Source organism: Vulpes vulpes, chromosome X (assembly GCF_048418805.1).
Source record: "Vulpes vulpes isolate BD-2025 chromosome X, VulVul3, whole genome shotgun sequence".
Classification (NCBI taxonomy): Eukaryota; Metazoa; Chordata; class Mammalia; order Carnivora; family Canidae; genus Vulpes; species Vulpes vulpes.
Window position 1 is genome coordinate 116,180,518 of NC_132796.1, and position 21,951 is coordinate 116,202,468.

The 21,951-nt window shown below is 53.8% G+C and overlaps 1 protein-coding gene across 1 annotated transcript in view; it reads right to left on the minus strand.

The window, feature by feature from the left end:
- Nucleotides 1-4,733: 4,733 nt before the first annotated feature.
- LOC140596136 (melanoma-associated antigen 8-like) overlaps nt 4,734-21,951 on the minus strand; it is a 35,901-nt gene continuing 18,683 nt past the window's right edge. The window contains exons 2-3 of the mRNA XM_072743529.1: nt 5,985-6,041; nt 4,734-5,559 (exon numbers count right to left, since the gene is read on the minus strand). Coding sequence (XP_072599630.1) covers nt 4,734-5,559; nt 5,985-6,041 — 883 coding nt within the window. The remainder of the gene's footprint in view (nt 5,560-5,984; nt 6,042-21,951) is intronic.

Below are 21,951 nucleotides of genomic sequence, written 5' to 3' on the forward strand. Positions count from 1 at the left end.
TGGACAGGAGGGCTGGCTCACACTATGGGATGTCCCATGCATTCCAGGTGGGACGGTCCCCCCTGGGCCTCTCAAGGGCCTGCCCCGGCCCTGTTCTTCTCAGGCCAAATGTCTCTGCAAGAACACAGGGCCCTGACGCTCCACAGGAGGAAGCCAGGGGCCCAGCCATGGCCACACCTGCCAAAGTCTCCAGGACTCCTCCTGAATCATGCACAAGGGATGAGCCAGCTCTGGCTTCCATCCGGGATGGGATGGGGGCGCCTCTGGGTCTTCACCTGGACCCCACGCAAGGCCTGGGAAGACTCTCCAGCTAGCCCTCCAGCCACCCTCCTTGCACCTTCCTTGCAAGGGCCTGCCACAAACCCCCACCAGCCAAAGTCCAGAGAAATCAGTCGGCCCACCCTCCCGCCGCCTCCCCATGGCCCACACAGGAGTCCAGCGTGGCCTGGTCCCCAGGGATCCTGCTGTGGGAGAAATAAGCATCCCCTTATTTCTCACCTCAATCCCCGCCAGTGCCGGGACCAGGGCCAGGGCAGGGCACCGGCTTCCTCTGCTGACCTGAGTCTAGACCCTCAGGCCCTGGCCCTCCCCTCCCTGAACCCAGGGATCTGGAGAGGAGGAGGGGCTCTGCGGGACAGGGCCCCCCCTGGGTTCCCATCACAGGGCTGCCAGGAAGGGGCACCCAGATTTCAGGACCATCCCCTCCTGGGCCTGAGGGCTGGCTTGGGAGACACTCATTCCTTCAATGTGGGGTGGGTGGGGTTCCTCACACAGATTCTTGGCAGGCCCCGGGAGTCCTGGGCATCTATCCCCCAGGTGGGCCTCCTCCCACACACTGACTGGGACCTCTCCCAGCGGGGTCCTCAAATCCCTGAGAACTGGGAGAGGAGCCGGGGGAGGTACCCTGTTAAGTCGTATGTCCCCTTCCTGTCCTGTGTCCCCGGACAGGCAGGTCACAGCCGCAAAGCCCCCACCAAGTCCCCCAGCAAGATCAGGAAGGGCGGGCCTGGAGACCGGACCCTCTGTCCTGGGGCGCGAATGCCGTCAGGCTCTCAGGAAGGTCCTCTGCATTATCCTGCAGGGCCTGCTCTTCCTTGGGCAGAGCCGCGCCTCCCACAGAGGACACGTGCCCCTCACACCAAGACCATACCAACCCCAGGTCAGCCTACCTTCCTGCCGCCCACCTGCTCCAGGGACAAGTGAGCATGCCACTGAGGGCCAGCGCTCTCCCATCCTCTGTGGGCTGCCCACAGGGCAGGGCCCCACTCCACTGTACTGGTTTCCTTGCTGACGGGGCGGGTGGGGCCAGCCAGGACGTCCCCAAGGTCCTCACCCTGACTCCCCGCAGGCCACGAGCCCTCCACACACACCCTTACCAACTACCCCCAAGGTCCTGCTCCTTTCAAGCACAAGCCCTCAGGTCCTAACACCCACACCACAGGTGGTCATCAGGTCGGCATCATGGGGTCATCTTGCACGGGGGCCTCCTTCCTCCCTGGACTGCATGTGCTGGGGCCCAGGGTCCGTCAGTCCCCCCTCTCGTAATCACCTTCAATCCTCTCAGGTCCCAGGTCTGCCCTGGGCGGGATCCAACCCTGCTCCTTCCGCCAAGCCCCAGGCCCTAGGAGACTTGGCTGGCAAGCCAGGGCACGCCCCAGGTGGTCATCAGGCCCGGGGGCTGCCAGGACCCAGTCTAGTCTGCGTCCCTAGGGCTGCAGTGCCCCTGTGCTCCTGGCCTTGCTGCCAGCAACACGTGGGCCATTGTCCCCCACCCATCCCAAACCCACTGTCGCCCACAACCTGGAGGCGGTGCTCCAGCTCAACCGCCACAGGAATGGGAGGCCCCGTGGCACTAGCTGCCACAGCTCCGGACTTGTCCACACCCCAGGAGCCTCCTGAGGCTGAGTTACTGGTGGCTCCCTGGGGACCCACTCCCTCGGGGGTCTCAGTCCCTCGGAGGTCCTCGCCTCCAGCCCTAGCTCACACTGGGCCCCTCAGGCAGCCGTCCCCGAGGCCTGGCAGCTCACACCAAGGCCCTCCCATCCGCCCAGACCCCAATGGAGACAGGGAGTGTCTGTCTTTCCATCAGGACCACGACCCAGCCCGGGGTTTTCCCAGGGCTCACAGAAGGGGCTGACCAGGTGCACGGGGGACAGGCTCCCTGGGTCCTTCCGATCCACTCCTGGTGGTGGGGCTCCCTGGGCACCTGGGCCTCTTCCTGGCTCCACTCGGCCTGCCTCCCGGGACTGACTGTGAACTGGGGTGCAGGGTTCCTCCGTCCTCCATGGACATCCTCGCCAGGAACCCAGCAGGACCTAAGCCCACCCTCTGCCCCCTCAGGGAGGCCCTGCTCTGAACACCAGCCCCCTGGCCTCTCAGACCCCGGATGTGGAAGTGGGGCCTCACCACGTGTTTCCATCCCCCCCATGACCTTCCCGGGACGACTCTGGGCTGGGGTGTGGGGTCCCCTGGGCCTCTTACCCATCCTCCCCGGGAATCCCAGCAGCACCCGGGGCCCTCCCCTCTATCTAAGTGTCCTAGGCCCTGCTCCTGAAGCCACGGGCCCCCAGTCTCTCGGGAGACCGGGATATGGAAGTCTGAGCACCCATACTCCCAAGTGAGGGCAAGTCCCCATCCCAGGGGGCCTCACAGCTCTTACGACCCTCCGACGGGGTCCCCTTTGTCCCTGTCAATGGTCCATCCCTCGCCTCTGCTTACCCCTCTACCCTCCCTCCACCCCTCTCAGCATCTGCTCCCACCACACCAGGCCTCAGGCTCTCGGGTACCCGGTGGTGCCAGGCCTGCCGCACCCGCCGCCACCATCTGGCTCCATCCTGCTCCTCCGCGGCCTTCCCGGGCTCACTGTGGGCCCTGACCTCTTCCGGATCCCCTCTGTCCTGGGCATCTGTGTCCCTGCCCTCCCACCCCGCCCCCACAGGCACCCCCTGAGCCCCTGCCCCCCTCAGGCCCCGCAAACCTCCCTTCAGACCCAGCTCCTGAGCTCCATGGGCTCTGGTCTCCACCCCCACCCGCCAAGGTGCATTTCCTGGGTGGCGGCATGTGTCCGGCCTCCCCAGGGCCGCCCCCAGCCCCGAGGTGGGGGCCCAGTGCCTCCATCTCTCAGGGAGGAGTGGAGGCATGAAGGTGGGGTGGGGAACCCCCGCCGTTCTCCCTCAGCTCCTCACCCAGCTCCGGGGAGGGCCCGAGCCTGTCCTGCATCCAGGCAGCCCTTAGCTCCAGGCTGCGGCCCCGCCTTCCCCCCCCCCCCCCCGGGGATTCCCAACAGGCCCCCTCCAGCCGCCCTCCAGGCCCACTCCGGGCGCTACCTGCTCCCCTGGCTGCCGCCAGCCCGGGCCTGCCTGCCTTCGCTCAGCGGGGACCCCAGTCCGACCCCCACGCGAGGCCCTTGGCTCTCTCAGACCTCCAAGGCAGACGTGGCCCACGTGTCATCCGGACCCCGTGCCAGGGGTCCCCAGCGCTCCCAGCAGGTGGGTCCAGCGGAGATGGGCTCTGGGCTGGGCGTCTGGGGAGCAGGCTGGCGGGGCGCTCCTTCAGGCTGGGAGGTCAGGCCCCCCACCCGACCTCCCGGGGTTCCTCCCGGGACTCTGGCCGGCCTGGGCGCAACCCACCCCTCGCCAGGCAGTCTGCGCGCGTCCCCCCCCCAAAAGACTCAGCTCCCCGCTTCCTGACAGAAAGAGTGGAGACAGAGTGGAGGCCGGCCTCTGTCCCCCACCCGCTGCTTGCTCCTCAGCTGTACAGGAGGAGTCGCCCTGCTCACAGAGGCCCCGGGGGCACCACCCCCCTCACCCTTTTGCCCCATGGGGCTGGCGCAGGCCTCAGGGCACCCCTGCTACCTCTCTGCAGGCGGCCTCTACACTCCCGGAAGGCGGCGTGGCCCCGGGCCCCTCGTGTCCTCACTGCTCACACACAGGGCCTTGCAGGGAGCAGAGCTCAGCCCTGTGTGGCCCTGAGGGAGCTGCCAGCAGGGCTCCCCTGGCCTCCCGCGGGCCCTTTCTCGTCCTTTCCACCAGCCCCTGCCCATGACGGAGTACACGGGTCCGGGTTCCTTGGGCCCTTGCAGAATGAACGGGCCAGGAGGCACAGGAAGCCAGAACAAAAGACTTTTCCTTTTTATTGGCTGCACGACCCGACCCGGTCCTTTGACCCCTCCGTCCTTGCTGCTTCCCAACCCATTTCTGTCCCAATGCCCTGCCTGGGATGAGGATCCGGGTGGAACCCACACAGGGACGAAGGTGGACTTGGCCAGCTGGTTTTCAGGACAGGATGAAACTCTTAACTGTTGAACTGGGGGATGTACAGAAGTTCGTCTGGGGTGGGGGGCGGCTGCGGCGGTCCGGGCGGGCGGAATGTCAGTGGCACACGTAGCCTCCCAAGCTGATGAATCCCCCGAATCCGAGCAACGATGTGCCAGAGCCTCCTCATGTTAACCAAGCTCTCGATGTCCGGGTGGCGGCAGACAACAGGCCCCCAGAGTGGCTCTTCACCCTGCTTTCTGCCCCCAAGCCGCCCTGGCCCTGCACCCCTAGAAAGCCCAGTGGTCTGTCTTCTCCAACACAAACACACAAACAAACACACAAACACACACAGGTAGACCCAGAGGCGCCCACGGGGAAGAAGCAGCAGAAGGGATGCCTCCCTTCGTGCCCATCCCGCGGGAGAAGCTGCCGGCCGACCCCACCAAAGGCTGGAGAGGGCCGGGCCGCCTCTGGGGCTCAGACCCACTCTTCCTCATCAAACGGGGCCAGGGAGGAAACCGGCCACCTGCTATTAACCCATAGCACATACTCCATGACCCGTAGCTTGCTGGTCTCCTCGTGGGCCCTGGGCCCCCACAGGAACTCGTAGCGGGCAGGGTTGCTGCCCGCCACCTGCCGGTACTCCACGTAGCCTTCCTGCACCCAGACGTGGGTGAGGAGCTCCCTGGGCTCCCCATAGATGACGTGCTGCCTGCCGGCAAACACCCCTATGACCCCCAGGGCTTCCCACACCTCCTGCTCGGGGGCACGGTCGCCCTCCAGGAGGATCACCCCCAGCAGCAGCACCAGGAGTCCGGTCGTGGGCAGGCCCTGCTCACCGCTCAGCACCCCATCGTAGCTGAGGCCCAGGACGGTGACCAGGACGTAGGAGTGTGCGACGGGGTCCACTTCCTTCACTTCCACGCCAAAGACCAGCTGCATGCACTCACAGGCTTGACCCCAGATCTCGGGCCAGGCATCCTGCATATCTGGGCTGAGGACCTCCAGCACCTCTGCCTGGCTGGTGGGCTGCTTGTCGAGATACTTGCGGAGCAGGAAGCCCACCAGGTCAGCCCCACTCATGAGCATTGCGTCTCCTCCTTGGGCATAGGGCTGCGCATATTCGGGCACCTCCCAGGGGTTCCAGATCTCCTCCTCTGGGCCACTGGGGCCAGCAAACTCCACCTGGCTCCAGCCACTAGCTGCCCTGCCACTGGGGGAGGGCCCGGCACTCTGAGGGCTCTGGGGAGGACTCCAGGCAGTCTCAGACCCCTCCTCTGGGGGCACAAAGAACAGGCCAGAGCTGGACAAGGAAGGGGAGGAGCAAGGAGAGGAGGAGGGGGAGGAGGAGGAAGAGGAACACAGGTAGGGGTAGGGGGAAGATGAATCTTCGTCTTCATCCTCAGCCTCTGGCAGCTGGGCACTGACCAGGCCCTGGGCTTCTCCCGGGTCTTCTTCCAGCTTCCAGAGCTGACTCGTGTGCCTCAGGGGCATGGTGTGGGCGTGGAGCTAAAGCTGAAGACAGCGGTGGGATGGCTGGTCGGGGTGCAGTTGGGCCAAGAGAGGCCCCGTGCCAGGGCAGAGAGCGGGCCGCATCAGGATCGGCTACACAGGAGGCCCCTGCGTGTTGGGCCGGGCGAGTTGAGCCCCTGGCACCAGGCTCAGAGACCACGTGGACCTCAGCAGGTCCCGCGACACAGACCTGCTATGCCTCCTTCACTCTGTGACCTGAGGGCCTCCTGCCGGCCACCAAGGCCCCTGCTGCGCTGCCAGTTCTTGGAGCCCCTGCAGGAGGGAAGCAGGGGGCACCTCAGGGTGCAGACTGCCAGCCCAGCCCTGGGCCCCCAGTGCACACAGGAAGGTTGGCTCGCACTCTGGGAGGTCCCCAGCAGTCCCAGTCCCCTCCTTGGCCTGCCAGTGCCCTTGGCAGGGCCTGGGACCCCGGCCTCTGTCTGCGGTCCTGAGGCCAAAGTGTCCCCACAAAACCAGGCTGCCCCGACCCTCCCCATGAGGAAGCCAGGGGACCGGCTCTGGGCAGGCCTGCCAAAGGTCTCCTCTGCTGACCTGAGTGCAGACCCTCAGGCCCAGGCCCTCCCCTGCCTGAGCCCAGGGATCTGGAGAGGAGGAGGGTCTCCTTGGGATAGGCCACACCCCGGGTTCTCTTCCCAGGGCTGCCAGGGAGGGGCACCCAGATTTCGGGGCCATCCCCTCCTGGGCCTGAGGGCTGGCTTGGGGGCCACTCACCCCTTCAATGTGCGGTGGGCGGGGGTCCACCGTCTGCCCCCTCAAGGAGGCCGTGCTCCTGACGCCAAGGGCCCCCAGTCTCTCGGGAGACCCAGATGGGGAAGTCTGGCCGCCCGGCGGCAGGCAGGTCCCCAGCCTGCCCAGGGGGCCTCCCAGGCCTCCCATCCCTGGCGACCTCCTGCCAGGTCCCCTCTGTCCTGGGCTCCAGGGCCCCCGCCCCCACAGGCACGCCCTGTGCCCCTGCCCAGCCCCGGCTCCTGAGCTCCGGGGGCTCCGGTCCCCAACCCCAGCCTGCCCAGGGGGCCTCCCAGGCCTCCCATCCCTGGCGACCTCCTGCCAGGTCCCCTCTGTCCTGGGCTCCAGGGCCCCCGCCCCCACAGGCACGGCCTGTGCCCCTGCCCAGCCCCGGCTCCTGAGCTCCGGGGGCTCCGGTCCCCACCCCCAGCCTGCCCAGGGGGCCTCCCAGGCCTCCCATCCCTGGCGACCTCCTGCCAGGTCCCCTCTGTCCTGGGCTCCAGGGCCCCCGCCCCCACAGGCACGCCCTGTGCCCCTGCCCAGCCCGGGCTCCTGAGCTCCGGGGGCTCCGGTCCCCAACCCCAGCCTGCCCAGGGGGCCTCCCAGGCCTCCTATCCCTGGCGACCTCCTGCCAGGTCCCCTCTGTCCTGGGCTCCAGGGCCCCCGCCCCCGCCCCCACAGGCACGCCCTGTGCCCCTCCCCAGCCCGGGCTCCTGAGCTCCGGGGGCTCCGGTCCCCACCCCCAGCCCCCGAGGCGCATTTCCCGGGTGGCCGAGGGTGTCCTGCCTCCCCAGGGCCGCCCCCCAGCCCCGAGGGGGGGCCCGGTGCCTCCATCTCTCGGGGAGGGCGGGCCGCGGGTGGACGCCTGAAGGTGGGGTGGGGGACCCCCGCAGTTCTCCCTCAGGTCCTCACGCCGCTCCGCGGAGGGCCCGGGCCCGTCCTGCCTCCGGGGGCCCGAGGCCACTGCCCCAGGCCCCAGCATCCAGGCCTCAGCTCCACGCCGAGGACGCCGAGGCCCCGCCTTCCCCCGGTGGTCTCTTGGGGTTCCCGACAGGCCCCCTCCGCGCCCCGCCGCCCTCCGGGGCCCCTCCCCTGCCGCCCTCCAGGGCCGCCCCCCGCCCTCCCTCCGGGGCCCCTCCCGGGGCTACCTGCTGCCTGGCTGCCGCCGGCCCGGGCCTGGCCTCCTTCCAGGGGACCCCAGTGCGACCCCCCGCACCGAGGCCTTCCGCGCTCTCTCAATTCTGACGCAGAGGTCGGCCCACGTCACATCACGCCCTGACCCCGTTGCCAGGGGTCCCCACGGCTGACAGCACGTTGGGTTGAGATGAGCTGCAGGCTAGGGTGGGAGGAGGGAAGCGCGCCGGCTGGCAAGGCGGGGGCCCCCTGTCCTCCCTGGGCTCCTGCCCTGCACTCGGGCGGGCTGGGGCCTCGGCTCTCTGCAGACCTCAGCCTGTGCCCCTGACCCCGAGCCTCTCAGGCCCCGACGTCCCCGAGCGCCTGAGGGATGGTGGCTGCGGCTCGGGCCCCACCCCACCGGCTCTGCAGGTCCCGGGGTGGCCCAGGGCTGCTGGCAGGGGCACAGCAGGGTTCGGTGGCCCCCAGCGTCCTGGGACAGCTCGGCTCTCAGTCCTCTCCCAGGAGGCCCTCATCAGGACACAGGCCTGCCTGCAGCCTGTGCAGCTGCCTCTGCCTGCAGCCTCTGCTGTGCAGCCGCAGCGCCCATAGCCCCGGGGCAGGGGCAGGGGCAGGGGCAGGGGCAGGGGCCGCGAGGAAGCGCCCCTTCCCATGGGGTCCCTTGGCCAGCAGCCAGACTTTAGGAACATCGTGCTAAAGGTTTACGTTCCTGGGGGCGGCCGAGCAGCTGCAAGGGTGTCTAGGGGCGTCCAGTATTGCGGGGCCCACTGCAGGGGGTTTTCCCCTGACTTGCTGCGTCATCGGGAGAAACACACCGTCCCTCTCTACCGAGTGTGTGTCCTGTGCACGCGTATGTATAAGGTGTGCAGATTATATGTGCTGGTACATATGCAAACGTACGTACATATCACGTAATACCGACGTTGACACATGTGTGTGCGTCTGTGTTCACGTGATACAGGCATTTGTATATGTACCTATATATGTGTACACTACATATATATACTTTATCAAAAATACCTTTTCTTACTGTGTGAATTGCTTTGATACTCCCTACTCTATTTCAGGTTGATTCTGTATATTCTACTTAAGGGATTTTGTTAAGGGGCATTCCTGGCCACTAAGATGATTTCAGGTGCTTATTTGCATAGACTCTAGAGTCCAATGCCTCAATCATCCTGTCTTTCCCTGTGTCCTCTTAGCACCCCAGGGCTAAGGTCATGTGTACTCTGAGGTCTTGCCTCAGATTTATGCTGGGAAGCAGAAGGAGAAGTTGGAAATTGCTCCGCCTATCAATCCTGTCATCTGCATTGATGCAGGCTGCATTCCCTCCCCACATCCCTGATGTTCCCTGCATCCACAACCCAAACTCAATATCCAGCTCAGCAGTCTTCAGGGTCCCCCAAGACTTTCGCCTCATCTATTGTTCGGTCGTTGTTTATTCTGTATGTTTTTCAAGACTTTCATCTCTTCCTTTTTTTTTTTGTTAAGGTTTTATTTCTTTACCCATGAGACACACAGAGAGAAACAGAGAGGCAGCAACACAGGCAGAAGGAGAAGCAGGCTCCACGCAGGGAGCCCGATGTGGGACTCGATCCAGGCTCTTCAGGACCAAGTATCTGCCCAAGACTTACTTTTTTTTAAGTGAGGTTTTAGTTGCACAGAGATGAAAACGGAAATTCCTTCCTCATCGTATTCTGATAGAAGCTTTTCCCATTAGCTAGTGTTGAATTTCTTTCAAAGGAATTTTCTATACCCAGTCGTGATCAGATGTTTTTAGTTCCATTCTTTTGTCAATGTAGATAAATACAGTTGAAAGATTTTTCTAACGTTAAGGCAGATTTCTGTTCACTGGGCACCGCCTCTCGTCCCTTTCCTTCGCTAAGATTTTGAATATGCATATACTTATTCAGGATATTTGCTGCTATATGAGTGCTTTTGGCTTAAGCGTTCTTTCAAGGTGGATTTCTCCTCTAGCATTTGCATCCAGGAGCACTAGCGTGGGACATTTAATTGAAAACAATGCCCATATTTTTCTTTAGTTTGAAGGAGTTTCGCTAAGATGATGACTTCTCCCCAACCATTTGGTCGAATGAGACCACAGGGCGGCGGGGCGGAGGGGGTGCGGGGAGTCCAAAGTGGCGGAGGAGTTGAGAGACCTAAGTTCCTCTGGTCCCCGGAATTCAGCGAGACACCTACTAAATCATTCTGAACCCCTGAGAACTGAACCGGACATCTACAAAAAGAATAGCTGCAACTCTACAAAGAGAAAAGCATCCAGTTTCTGCAAGACAGGAGGTGTGGAGAAGTGAAATGGAGGCGATACATGGGAAGATGGGGGGGGGTGGCAAAAGGGAGGCGATACATGGGAAGATACGGGGGAGCAACAAGGGGGTGAGCTCCAGCAGCCTCCACCAGAAAGTGATGGAGCAGCAGAGAGAGCAGAATCCAGGCCTTTAGAGGTCGGCTCTGGTGAGGGACGGCCCTGCCTGCCCGGTGCTCAGACAGTGAAGCGGGTGCAGAATCCCAGGTGGGACAGCGTGGTCTCAGGATCCCCCGGGGTCACAGGAACACTGACAGTGCCTGAGTGCAGCAGAGCTCCCAGACATCGGAGCAGGGAAGCCGGCTGCAGGTAGCGAGCCCAGCAGCGGGCTCTCAGCCAGTGGTGGCCATAGCCCCAAACCCAGCAGGGTCAGTGGGTCCCAGCACCCTCAGCCCAGAGGCTCTCCGAGCAGAAGCCCAGCAGGCGGCTGAACCGGCAAGACCCCCTTGCTCCCCCTGGGGAGGAGCAGCGCACAGGTCCACACAGCAGGAATCTGCAGGGTTTGGAAGGCGAAGCAGGGTCCGTGCCTGAGATGGAAACGCTTGGTCACAGGCTGGGTGAGCACAGTGTGCGGTCCGGGACCAGGGAGACAGGAGTGATGGGTTGCCTTTCACTGGGGGTGCGCTAAGGAGAGGGGCCCTGAGCTTTCAGCCCTGGGGCTGGGGATGAGGAGGCCACCACTTTCGCTCTCAGCCTCTAAAGCGGCCTGCAAGGTCTTCAGGGAACAAAATCCACAGAGAGCAACCCGGAGCAGATTACTTAGCCTGGCCCCCTGGCAAGGGCGGTGCTCGCCCACTCGGGGCAAAGACCCCTGAGAATCAGCGCAACAGGTCGCTCCCCCAGAAAGTCAGCAAGAGCATGCGGCCCAGACCAACTTTACCGAACACTGAGAACCGCAAAACTCCAGCGCTAGGGGAATATAACGTATACAATTCACAGCGTTTTCCCCCTTGATTCTTTGGTCTTTCCATTTCATTTTTTTTCCCTTTCCTTTTGCAACCAACTTCTTATTTTATCAAACTTTTAGGAAATATTTTTTAGTTTTCATTCTTACATGCTATCCTTCCATTGTTTTTAATTTTATATGGGTTAGTTTTTTTTTTTCTTTACACCTTTGCGGTGCAGTTTCTTCCACCAGGCCGAAATACACCTATTGTACGGTATATGATTCTGTTTTCTTCACCTGTCTCCTCAAAATCGCTTTTTTTTTCTTTTTTCTCCTTCCTTGTTTCTTTTTTGTTAAGTTCTTTCTATGTTCTGTCTCCCCTTTCTGATATTTCCCACTAATTTTTTATATTCCCCAAATGAATGAGACAAAGACTCCTAACGCTGGGAAACGAACTAGGGGTGGTGGAAGGGGAGGTGCGCAGGAGGTGGGGGCGACTGAGGTGGGCACTTGACGGGATGAGCACTGGGTGTTATTCTATATGTTGACAAATTGAACACCAATAAAAAATAAATTTATAAAAATAACAAAAACTAAGGTCTTTCTAAATTTTCATCTTTACAGTTACATTCTATCCTGTCAATGTATTTAATATACATAATATATATACAAGGTTATTTTCTTTACAATTTTGAAGCCATCTTTTTTTTTTAATTTCGTTTATTTATTCATGACAGACACAGAGAGAGGGAGGCAGAGACCCAGGCAGAGGGAGAAGCAGGCTCCATGCAGGGAGCCTGACTTGGGACTTGATCCAGGGTCTCCAGGATCACACCCCAGGCTGAAGGTGGCGCTAAACCGCTGAGCCACCTGGGCTGCCCTTCTTCACAATTTTGAGATGTAGTTTCTTCTAACCGAAGGACATACACTCAGAATATAGTGTATTGCTCTGTTTTCTTCACCTGTCTGTTGATATTTCTACTTTTTCTCTCTTTTAATTTTCATTTTTACAATTGCATTCTACCCTTTCCTTGTATTTAATTTGTTTAGTACCTATAAAAGTTTTCCTTTTGTTACAATTTTGGGATTTAGTTTCCTAACAAACGGACCAAAATACACACAGGATCCAGTGTATTACTCTATTCTCTTCACCTGTCTGATTATATTCTCTCTTTTTAATTTTTCTTTTCAGTTCTGGGTCTCTTGTGATTTGTGTAGTGTATATTTCTCTGGGGTCATTGTTGCCATTTCAGTATTTTGTTCTCTCATTCATCGATTCTTCTCTGCACAGATGGAAAAAACCTCATCACATTTAAGAGAACCAAAGGCAGTACTGACTGCCAGGCACCTAATGAGTATGGACATGAGTAAGATGGTAGAAGTAAAGTTCAGAATAATGATTATAAAGATACTATCGGGGCTTGAATAAAGCATCAAAGGCACTAGACAAAGCCTTCTGGAAAATAAAAGAACTAAAATCTAATCAAGTTGAAATTTCAAAAGGGCTATCAATGAGAAGCAATAAAAAATGGAGGCTCTGACTGCTCCGATAATTGAGGCAGAAGATAGAATTAGTGACATAGGGCAGCCCCGGTGGCTCGGCGGTTTAGCGCCTGCCTTTAGCCCAGGGCGTGATCCTGGAAAACCCGGGATCGAGTCCCATGTGGGGCTCCCTGCATGGAGCCTGCTTCTCCGTCTGCCTGTGCATCTGCCTCCCTCTCTCTCTCTCTCTGTATGTGCGTCTAATGAATAAATAAATAAAATCGTTTTTAAAAGCCCCAATCCAAAGTTATAGGGTATCAGGTTGGATAAAAAAGGACCATTGATACGCTGCCTGCAAGAGACACATTTTAGGCCCAAACACACCTCCAGATTTAAAGTGGGGGGGATGGAGAAAGATTTATCATGCTAACGGACATAAAATAAAAGCTGGGCTGGCAATCTTTATATCAGACAGACTAGATTTTTTTTTTAAAGATTTTATTTATTTATTAAGGAGAGACAGAGAGAGAGGCAGAGACACAGGCAGAGGGAGAAGCAGGCTCCATGCAGGGAGCCTGATGTGGGGCTTGATCCCTGGATAATGGGATCAAGACCTGAGCCAAAGGCAGAGGCTCAACCACTGAGCCACCCAGGTCCCCCCAGACACACTACATTTTAAAGCAAAGATTGTAGGGGCCCCTGAGTGGCTCAGTGGTTAAGCGTCTGCCTTCGGCCCAGGTCGTGATCCTGGGGTCCTGGGATTGAGTTCAGTATCGGGATCTCTGTGGGGAGCCTGCTTCTCCCTCTGCCTGTTTCTCAGCCTCTGTCTCTCTCTCTGTATGTCATAAATAAGTAAATAAAATCTTAAAAAAAAACACACACACACACTGGAGGAGCCAGAAGTGGCATGCCTTCTGTTAGAAAGCACTAAGAAGCACACAGTACCACCGAGGAGTAATGATCTCCAGAGAAAGTTGAACTTGCTTCTGGCCTCCCTCCAACTGGGGTGAACGTATAGTGACAGGAAATACAGCTGTCTTCAGGAGAAGAAGGCACAGGGTCTGCTCTGTGGCGAGAGCTCTGGGCAGCTGCAGGAACATGTTTGCTTTGTTTTGCATCCCGTGTGCTCAAGAAAGCCACCATTTCCCTGCCTACCACAGTGATGCCACAACACTGCCCAGTCGCCCTGCCTATTCCAAGTCAATGGTGCCTGCCTTTCCCTTTATCCTGGGAGAACGGCCCCTGGATGCTTAGATCTGCATTTGCTCCCTATCCCCTAGGTCAAGTCAGAAAGCTAGGATAAAATCCTGGATCTGACAAGCCAGTTCACTGTACCCGTGCCACTGATCTTGGTGCAAGGCTGCTCTAGGCTCAGAGGATCAGGCCCTCCAGACTAGCCTCTCTAGACCTCTGCCTCCTGCTCTCTGTTGCAGGGCCCTGAGCTACTGCATGCCGTTGTTCTTCCCCGGGCATTTGCTTTTGCCACGCTGCTAGTGGTCCTCTTGGGACATCCTCAGGTCTCGCCCTCAATGTCACCTTTTCCATGAGTCCTTCTATGAATACCCAATCCTAAATTGCAACCCCTCCTCCCACCCCATCCCCAACACTCTGTATTCAGCTCTGTGGATTCGATTTGTTTCCATAGCATTGAAAACTACTCAGCCTACTTCACCTTTCACTTCATTTCATGATTCACTTCAGTGTACACCGCTACACATGCTAGGCTATAAGCACTACAGAGGCAACGAATCTGTTCAATGCTGTATTCTAAGAGCTTTGAGCAGCACCTGGCACACAGTACATGTTTACTACTCATGTTGAGAATGAATAAAGAACTGCCAGCTCCAAGGTCCTGATCCTTGGAGCTTCTCGTCCCTAAACCCCCTTGGCATCTCTAACCCCCACAGCTGTCCAAACAGGCAAAGTTTGAATGCTCCCGTCCATGCTCTACTTATTGGCTCATGGACAAGGTAAGCCACTGAGCTTATAGGGGACTCTGGAGAACCCTAGCCCCAGTCCCTGGTGTGTGCTCCTGGTATTCTGGGGGAAGTCAGCGTAGTAGGATTCCAAACAACGATGGCTGACTGGACACTCTCTCCTGCCAGCAGGCAGCTATGGCCCTCGCCCTTATGCTCTGCTCTTCCTTCTTGTTGGCTTGGATCTATAAGCTGCTACAGTCAAGGACTCACGTGTCCTGGGGTTTGGGTTGGGCCACAGAAGGTTTTACAAATAGCCAGTTGACACAGCACATGCCCATTGATTCCAGAGGGCACACCCATGTTCACATATGACCATAAAAAGACTTCCCTAGCGAAGGTAGAAAGGAGGGTAACTAAGATGGTTTGCAAGGTTACTTTCAAACCCAAAACACTCCAACCACTAGGATTTCTCCCCATTGCCAGAATGCAGGTGCGCTTCTTGCCTTTGCACATACTGTTCCCTGCATCCTGAGGTATCGGAGATACTTTACTTGCAATGAGAAGGGATCTTGCTGTCGGTGCTGTCCTTCCTGATAATGCCAAAGGCCAGCCTCCTCGTGAGAAGGCATCAGACACACTCAGAGGGACATTCTACTACAACTGGACCAGTACTCCTCAGAAATGTCAATGCCATAGATATGAGCAGAACACTGGCCTTCCAGAGATGTCCGCATCCTAATGCGCACAGCTGGAATATGTTAAGTTACACATCAAAGTGGAATTAATGCTGAAGATGGAATTGAAATTACCAATTACCTGACCTGAAGATAGGGAGATTGTTCAAGATAATCCAGGTAGACCCAATATAAATACAATGCTCCAAATGTGGAAGGACACGGTCATGTGAGAGACTCAACTGCCCATTGCTGGCGTTGAAGATGGAGGAAGGGTCTATGATCCATAGATGGTGGTCACCCTCTGGGTGCTAGAAAAGTCATGAAAACATATTTCTCCTTGGAGACTCCCAAAGCATCACAGCCCTACTGATGGCTTGATGTTAGCCCAGTGAGACTCTTCTGGGGCTTCTGACTTCCAACATTTCTGTTGTTCCATTAATGAATTTGTGCTGTACCACTAACTTTGTGGTGATCTCTTACAACAGCAATAGGAGGGCAGCCCCGGTGGCACAGCAGTTTAGTGCCATCTGCTGCCCGGGGTGTGATCCTGAAGACCTGGGATTGAATCCCAAGTCGGGCTCCTTGCATGGAGCCTGCTTCTCCCTCTGCCTCTCTCTCTCTCTCTCTCTCTCTCTCTCTCTCTCTGCCTCTATGAATAAATATAAATCTTTAAAAAAACAACAACAGCAATAGGAAAGTCATACAGTTTCATTGAAACAGGAAATACGAAGGAGCTATCACATATTGGAGGACATGAAGCGGGCATAATGGCTGCATGTAATGTGCCATCCAGGGTTGCAAAGAAAAAGGGCACATTCCTGCCCCTTTGCCCCCAGGGCTCTTGGACCCTTGGCCACTGTATGGTCTCTCCAAGTGTACCAGCACTCTGGACAATTGCAGGTGCCCAATTGGGACATACACAGGAGTCTGAGGCTGAGGTGCAGGGACAATACCACCCATGAGGACAGTGCATGCCTCCCCCCACATTCCTCCTTGCAGGATCAAGCATCCTATCCCCCACAGTGAGAGAAACTGAGGGACAAGGTTGAGGGACTGGGTCCTGACAGTTGGAGAATGGCCAGCACGAAGCTGGGGGTGTAGGAAACTGCATGAGGCTGTTTCTACAGAAGCCTCAGGAGTCAAGGGTTTCATTACCACACTATGAGCTCACAGAGCACAGTCCAGTGTCTTCTCTTACTAGGGGACATAATTCTGGCACACATGTTTTCCTAGGTGCAAGACTCCGGATTCTGCACCTTAAGGTGCAATGCTGGGGTGGAGATGTTCAAAAGAGGAGCTGCCCCACAGGAAGCTGCCTGTCCCCGGTGGTTCTTGTCAGAGAACTCCTGAGTCATAGCCACTGCTCTGTGTAGCTGGTGTCCTCGTGGAGGCCACTGCCACGTTGGCTTTCTGAGGCTGAGCCAGATAGGGAGTGTGGACCTGTCAGCCATCCTGACAGCCGCCTGGGACTCTAGGGTCCCGAAACGGGCCCTTTGAGCAGAGGATAGTGTAGTGAGTGACGGTGGTGGTCACCGGGATGCTCCACCACAGCCCACAGGCCCCCGGGCTCGCATGAAGATTTTGTAAGCAGCCGGGCAGGAGGGCCTTCGGGTCCCCAGGTGGCAAGCAGGCTGTGCAGAAGGTTGGCTGCCCCATGAGATGGGGTAGGAGGAGCACCTGCCATCCCAGGGCTTGTTGCCTTGGCACAAGTCCCAGGAGCAGGCCCTGTGGGGCAGTCGCGGCTGGACGCGGGGACACCTCTGCTAATGTTGCTTGCTGTGGGGAACTGGTGGGTCACAGTGTTCTTACTCAGCGTTGAGAAGGACAGTTGGGCTGTAGCAGCCAGGACACCCCCCGGGCCTCTTCCCCCTTTGTTGGAGTCATTCTGGGGTGCATCTCTTTAGCCACAGCCTCTTGTGTGGACACATGCCACCCACGCCCTGAACTGTCATTGCAGGGCAAAGCAAGTCAGACAGGAGCTCACCGGCCTTGAGGACTCACTCTCGGTCCTTGTCTTCCTGATCTGAGAAGCCTCTGATTTTGCCCAAGCAGAGCGAAAGGCCTGCTCTAAACTCTGGTCTCCTTTTTGAGGAGTTGAGCTGCTGCCTGCCTCCTGCCAGACCTGCCCTGTGGCAGATACCCGTGCAGGTGTCTTAAGGCCCTTCGTGGGCAAATAAGTGTTTGCAGGTCTCCATCTGGCATCACTGAGAGCCTCCTGCTAAAATCCGGGGAAGACAGCTGGGAGGCTGGGCTAGGGCAGGGGTTGCAGGGCTCCAGGAAGGAATGGATTCCAGAAATGTGTATTGAGACGGAAAAATGCAGACTAGAGTATAATGCTGGCTTGGAATTTAAAGGAGGGGAAAGAAGTGAAGAAGATACAGGAAGGTTGTGTGTTCCACACTGCCTGGTTTTGTGTGCTTGTGTTTGCTTTTCCTTTGAAACTTTCTTTCTTTTTCAGAAACTTAGCCATTACCTTTTGTTCAGTTGCTCTTTGGCCCTTTCATTTAAAAAAAATCTAATGATCTATTAATTTTAAACTATTTTGTTTTCGACATGTAAAAAATTTGCAAAGATAGTACAGAGTTTTTATATGCCCCTCACTCAGTTTCCCATTATGACGGAAAGCGAAAGCGGTTGCTTCTGTCAATGTGGTATATTTGTTGCAATTAATGTGGTAATTTTGACACTTCATTTATTAGTAACTGAAGCCACACTTTACTGAGACTTTGGCAGTGTTTACCCAGAATCTGTGTTCTGTCCAGGATCCCCGTCAACATACCACATTATGTTATTTCTAGTGTTTCCTTGGCTGTGGCAGTTTCTTTGTTTCTGAGGAGCTTGACTCTTTTCGGGAGGAGTGATTAGATATTTTGTACATGTCTCTCACTCGCAATGTTTCTGATGTTTTACTCATGATTAGTCTGGAGTTCTGTGTTTTAGGAAGGAAGGCCACAGTGGTGCAGTGCTACTGTCATCACATCCTTCCAACACTACATACCAGTAGCGTGATTTATCACTGATGAGGTTTACCTTCACCACCTGACTGAGTTAATACCTCTTAGGTGTCTTCACTGTAAACTTACTGGTGTCAGCCCCCTTTGCATACTGTCCGCTTTGGAAGAAAGTCACCATATGTGGCCCACACCTCAGGGCAAGGGACTTATGCTGTACTATCTTCAAGTGAGAGTGTCTGCGTAAACCAGAATTGTTCTCCATTGGAGACCTGCCTATTTCCCCATATTTATGTGTTTAATAAGTCAAATACTTTTCACAATATAGACACATGGACATTTCTATTACTGGAAGAAATTACATGTGTGTTCACTACCCTGTGTGTAATCACATATGTATACAAATTTTAGATGTAATCATCTATATGTGCATTAAGCTACATAAGAGATTGTACTGATGTTTTTGGCTCTAATCCACCACCACCTAGATCACTATAGCTTCCTCCTCTACAGTGAAAAACCTTGAGATTTGGACGTTGTTTATATGTCAGTGTCCTGTTGTCTCTGCTGGGTTATCATGGTTATCTCTGAAGGAGCTGCTGAAACAGAATTTGTGGATGGGCTAAGCATCAGTTCTGCTCCAGAACTCCCTGGAACCTCATCAAAGTTATGCCTGCCCTCTAGCCTCTGGACTCTGATAAGGCTACCTGGCCCCTGTCTATGGAGCTCTTGAAAGGTTAAGAGTACCCGTTATTTGAGTGTCTGAACTGGCGAACAAATCGACTTTTGATGCTTTTGGGGGTTGAGATCACCTGTAACTAAGTTTGGTCTTCTTTATCTGTCTGGCAAGTATTTCTTTCTACCAGAGCATGAGCTACAGGGTAAGCTGGACCCCAAGTTGAGTCTTTGTTTCCTCACCTTTATTTAGCTTTATGACTCAGGGCATGTTATATGAGCTTTTGGTGCCTCAGTGCTTTTTCTCTATTCTGTATTTGAATAGTCACTGGGAAGCTCCTCGAGGCTGGCAATTAGACTCTACCCAGAGAGAGGGCAGGAGAGCTGGATGAAAAACTGAGACCCCTCAGATTCGACAGCTGACAACCCTGCTATATGTTACTCATCCTTAAAACCGACTTATTTAGTGATATACATTCTCCAGTGAGTGTTGGAAAGCCTAACTAGAAATTGAGAAATGTGCCCAAGTTCTCAGATTAAAGGTGATACATCATGGGAAATCATGAGTTGATACTTTGATTGATTATGATCAATCAAGTAATAATGATACTCTCAAGCTGTTCCTTAAATAAATACCATAAAATTGCCTATTGGAAACTCTGCTATGGTGGAAAGTGTGATTGTTTTCCATGACAATACTAGATGAATGTTGAAGGTATTGCTGTAATCACAAAAACTCTCAAATTGTCTGGAAATGAAGACAGTATACTAGGTCACCTTCTGTGATGTGGTGTAGTGTGGTGTGGCCTAACACAAAGTAAAAGAACACCTGCAAAGACTAGGATTTTAATTTTGATTCCATACTTTGAAGGAAACTTCCACCAAATCACGAGGTGACAACTAAGCAAAGCTGGTTTGGTGAAAAGATAAAAATTTTGAGAAACATTTTGTAAGACAGAGAGAAAAAAGCAGACTCAACTACTAAAATACAAAAATCAAAGTCGGGGTAGTATTACAGATCTTTTTTTTTTTTTAAGAAGATTTTATTTATTTATTTATTTATTTATTTATTTATTTATTTGAGAGGCAGAGACATACTCAGAGGGAGAAGCAGGCTCCCTGCGGGGACCCTGATGTGGGACAGGACCCCAGGACCCCGGGATCACGCCCCGAGCCAAAGGCAGATGCTCAAGCCCTGAGCCACCCAGGCGCCCCAGTATTACAGATCTTAAGGAAACAAAAAGGAATGTAAGAGAGTTCTCTGAACAATTATACTCCAAGAAATTGTATAACCTAAATGAACTGGATATATTTTTTAAGACATAAACAACCAAAAGTAACTCAAAAGGAAAAGAAAATTCAATCATATCTAACAGGTAAGGAGAATGAATCAGTGACCAGAAACGTCAAAGAAAGAACATCCCAAGACCAGGTGACTTCGCTCCTGTGTTCTACCAATACTTGAAAGAAGAAAGAAATCTTTGGGCAGCCCTGGTGGCGCAGCGGTTTGGCGCCGCCTGCAGCCTGGGACGTGATCCTGGAGACCCTGGATGGAGTCCCCCGGAGCCTGCTTCTCCCTCTGCCTGTGTCTCAGCCTCTCATTCTCTCTCTGTGTCTCTATAAATAAATAAACAAAATCTTAGAAAGAAAGAAAGAAAGAAAGAAAGAAAGAAAGAAAGAAAGAAAGAAAGAAATCCTCAATTTCTTCCCAAAATATGGAAGTGGAGGGAATACTTCCTATCTCGTTCTGTGAGGTCAGCAGTATTGAGGTAGTAAAGCCTGACAAAGACATGAAAAAAAATAAATAAAATAAAATAAACTGACACTCTTTCATTATATAAAAAAAAAACTTTCAACACACTTGAAATAAAAGACTTTAACATGATAAAAGGCATTCACGAGAAATCCACATCTAACATACTGAACGGTTAAAGACTGAAATTTTCCCATTAAGCCAAGAAATACGAAAGAGGCAAGGGCTGCCTAGGTGGCTCTGTTGGTTATGCAGCTGGCTCTTGATTTCTACTCAGGTCATGATCTCAGGATTGTGAGATCAGGCCCTGCATTGGGCTCCATGCTCAGGGGCATCTGCCTGAGATTGTCTCTCTTCCTCTTCTTCTCCCTCTCAATCTCTCTCTAAAATAAATAACCAATAATATTCTTTTAAAAGCCGACAATGCCTGATTTTGCTTCTTTTATGTTATTATACTGAAAGTGCTAGCCAGAGTGATTAGGCAAAAAAATAATTTTAATAAATAATAAATAAATAGTCATAATAATAAAGACAAATAAAGTGGGAAAAAGTTAAAAAAAAGAAGTAAAAGCAGAAGAAAATACTTAAAATAAGTTTATCCAAGGAAATATAAGACATGTACACTACAACTTACAACAGACTGCTTGAAGAATTTAAGAAGATTTCAGTATTTGGGAAGCTATCTTGCGTTCATGGAGTTGAAGACTTAATTTTCTTAAGATAGCAGTTGTATTAAAGCAATGTACAGATTCAATACAATCCCTAAAAGGAATCCCAACAATCCTGTTTGAAGAAATGGAAAAGCTGATTCCAAAGTGTATATGGAGGGACGCCAGGGTGGCTCAGCGGTTGAGCATCTGCCTTTGGCTCAGGTGGTGAAACCAAAGTCCTGTGATTGAATCCCGCAGGGATTATTCTCATGAATAAATAAATAAATAAATAAAATCTAATAAAGAAAGAAAGAAAGAAAGAAAGTGTATTTGGAGTGCAGATGCCCCTTTGGATAATTATGTTGGTATCCTCTGGGTTGGGTAAATACCTCGTAGAAAAGAACCGAGATGTCCATCAATCGATGAATGGATAAAGAAGATGAATGGATATATATATATATATATATATATATATATATATATATATATATATTTTATATATATAAAATGGAATATTACGGTCTGGCACATTGGTGGTAGGAATGAAAAATGGTGCCGCTTTTGTGAAAGATGTTTGCCAGTGGTAAAAGTCTATCAGTTTGTCAAAAAGTTAAACTTTTTAAAATTATATTTATATTTTTTACTTTTAATTTATATGACTATCAATTCCACTCCTATGTATATGCTCAAAAAATGGAAAACAGGTATTCAAACAAATACCCGTGTAGAAATGTTCACCAAAATTCACAATAGCAAAAGGATGAAACGACCGAAATATCCATCAATTTGAGAATGAATAAGCAAAATGTATAGGCCTATAAAGAAATATTCAGCCGCAAAAAAGAATGAAGTCCCGTTACAGGCTTTAGCATGGATGCACCTTGAAAACTGCTGAGTTGAAGAAGCCAGACACAAAGATATCATATTGCAAATTCCGATTATATGAAATACACAGAATGGCTATATTCATAGAGAAAGCAGAGTAG